General features: G+C 38.0%; 1 protein-coding gene across 1 annotated transcript in view; it reads right to left on the bottom strand.

The window, feature by feature from the left end:
* Nucleotides 1–70: 70 nt before the first annotated feature.
* Nucleotides 71–871, bottom strand: part of HELRODRAFT_192262 (hypothetical protein) — a gene marked incomplete at its 3' end in the record, with an annotated part of 3,883 nt that continues 3,082 nt past the window's right edge. Inside the window, exons 2-4 of the mRNA XM_009022215.1 lie at nucleotides 592–778; nucleotides 215–365; nucleotides 71–142 (exon numbers count right to left, since the gene is read on the bottom strand). Coding sequence (XP_009020463.1) covers nucleotides 71–142; nucleotides 215–365; nucleotides 592–758 — 390 coding nt within the window. The 5' untranslated portion in view covers nucleotides 759–778. The remainder of the gene's footprint in view (nucleotides 143–214; nucleotides 366–591; nucleotides 779–871) is intronic.

Below are 871 nucleotides of genomic sequence, written 5' to 3'. Positions count from 1 at the left end.
TGCATTTATCATCATTATTTTCATCATCATTGTCGTCATCACCATCCCAAACATCTGTTGCAGTAGTGAGTTAATATGCATGAACACAACCCTGCTTCTCTAGGTTGGCTAGTTTAAATGCATTACTCATCTTTATCATCATCTTCATCATCGTCGTCGTCATCGTCTTCATCATCATCATCATCATCGTCATCATCATCGTCATCTGACTGACTTGAAACAATTGCAGGCAGATCAGTTCATTCACTTGATACACAAGCACCTCAATTATCGCCATCACCACCAATTGTAATGGATTTAATTTTCCCAGAACCGCACCAAAAGATACTAAAACGGTGGCCGCCGCAAATTCGGCTTTTACTAATCTAAATTAGGAAAAGTGAAGTAAATTAGGGAAATTAGTTCAATTAGTATTTGGAGATCAAATTTTAAAAAATATACAAACGCATGCAATAACATACCAAAATTGGAACACAAGACGACACAGATTAGGGAGTGGTGGTTCAAATTCAGGGATGTGCTTATTATTCATTCAGACATACAAATACAACAAAACGTAGACATCAAAACACCGATAAAAAAGAAACTAACAGCATAAGATTAAGTTTAATAATGCCATCTTTAAAATTTAGAATCCACCCATTGGTTAATACCGCCCATTGGATCACAATGGCACCCAGCAAGAGGTTGAATGTGATGCCACTGTAGCTGTACCTCTTGAGGAAGGTAGCCAGGAATCCAAGTCCAACAAACACCATCACGTTGACGTTCTGAAAGACTGTTTGTGATTGGTTGGTTGGTTGGTTAGCTGATTGGTTGATTGGTTGGTTGGTTGGTTAGTTGATTGGTTGGTTGGTTGGTTAGATTTTAA

This window comes from Helobdella robusta, assembly GCF_000326865.2.
Source record: "Helobdella robusta unplaced genomic scaffold HELROscaffold_31, whole genome shotgun sequence".
Classification (NCBI taxonomy): Eukaryota; Metazoa; Annelida; class Clitellata; order Rhynchobdellida; family Glossiphoniidae; genus Helobdella; species Helobdella robusta.
This window is presented reverse-complemented; position numbering and strand designations above follow the sequence as displayed.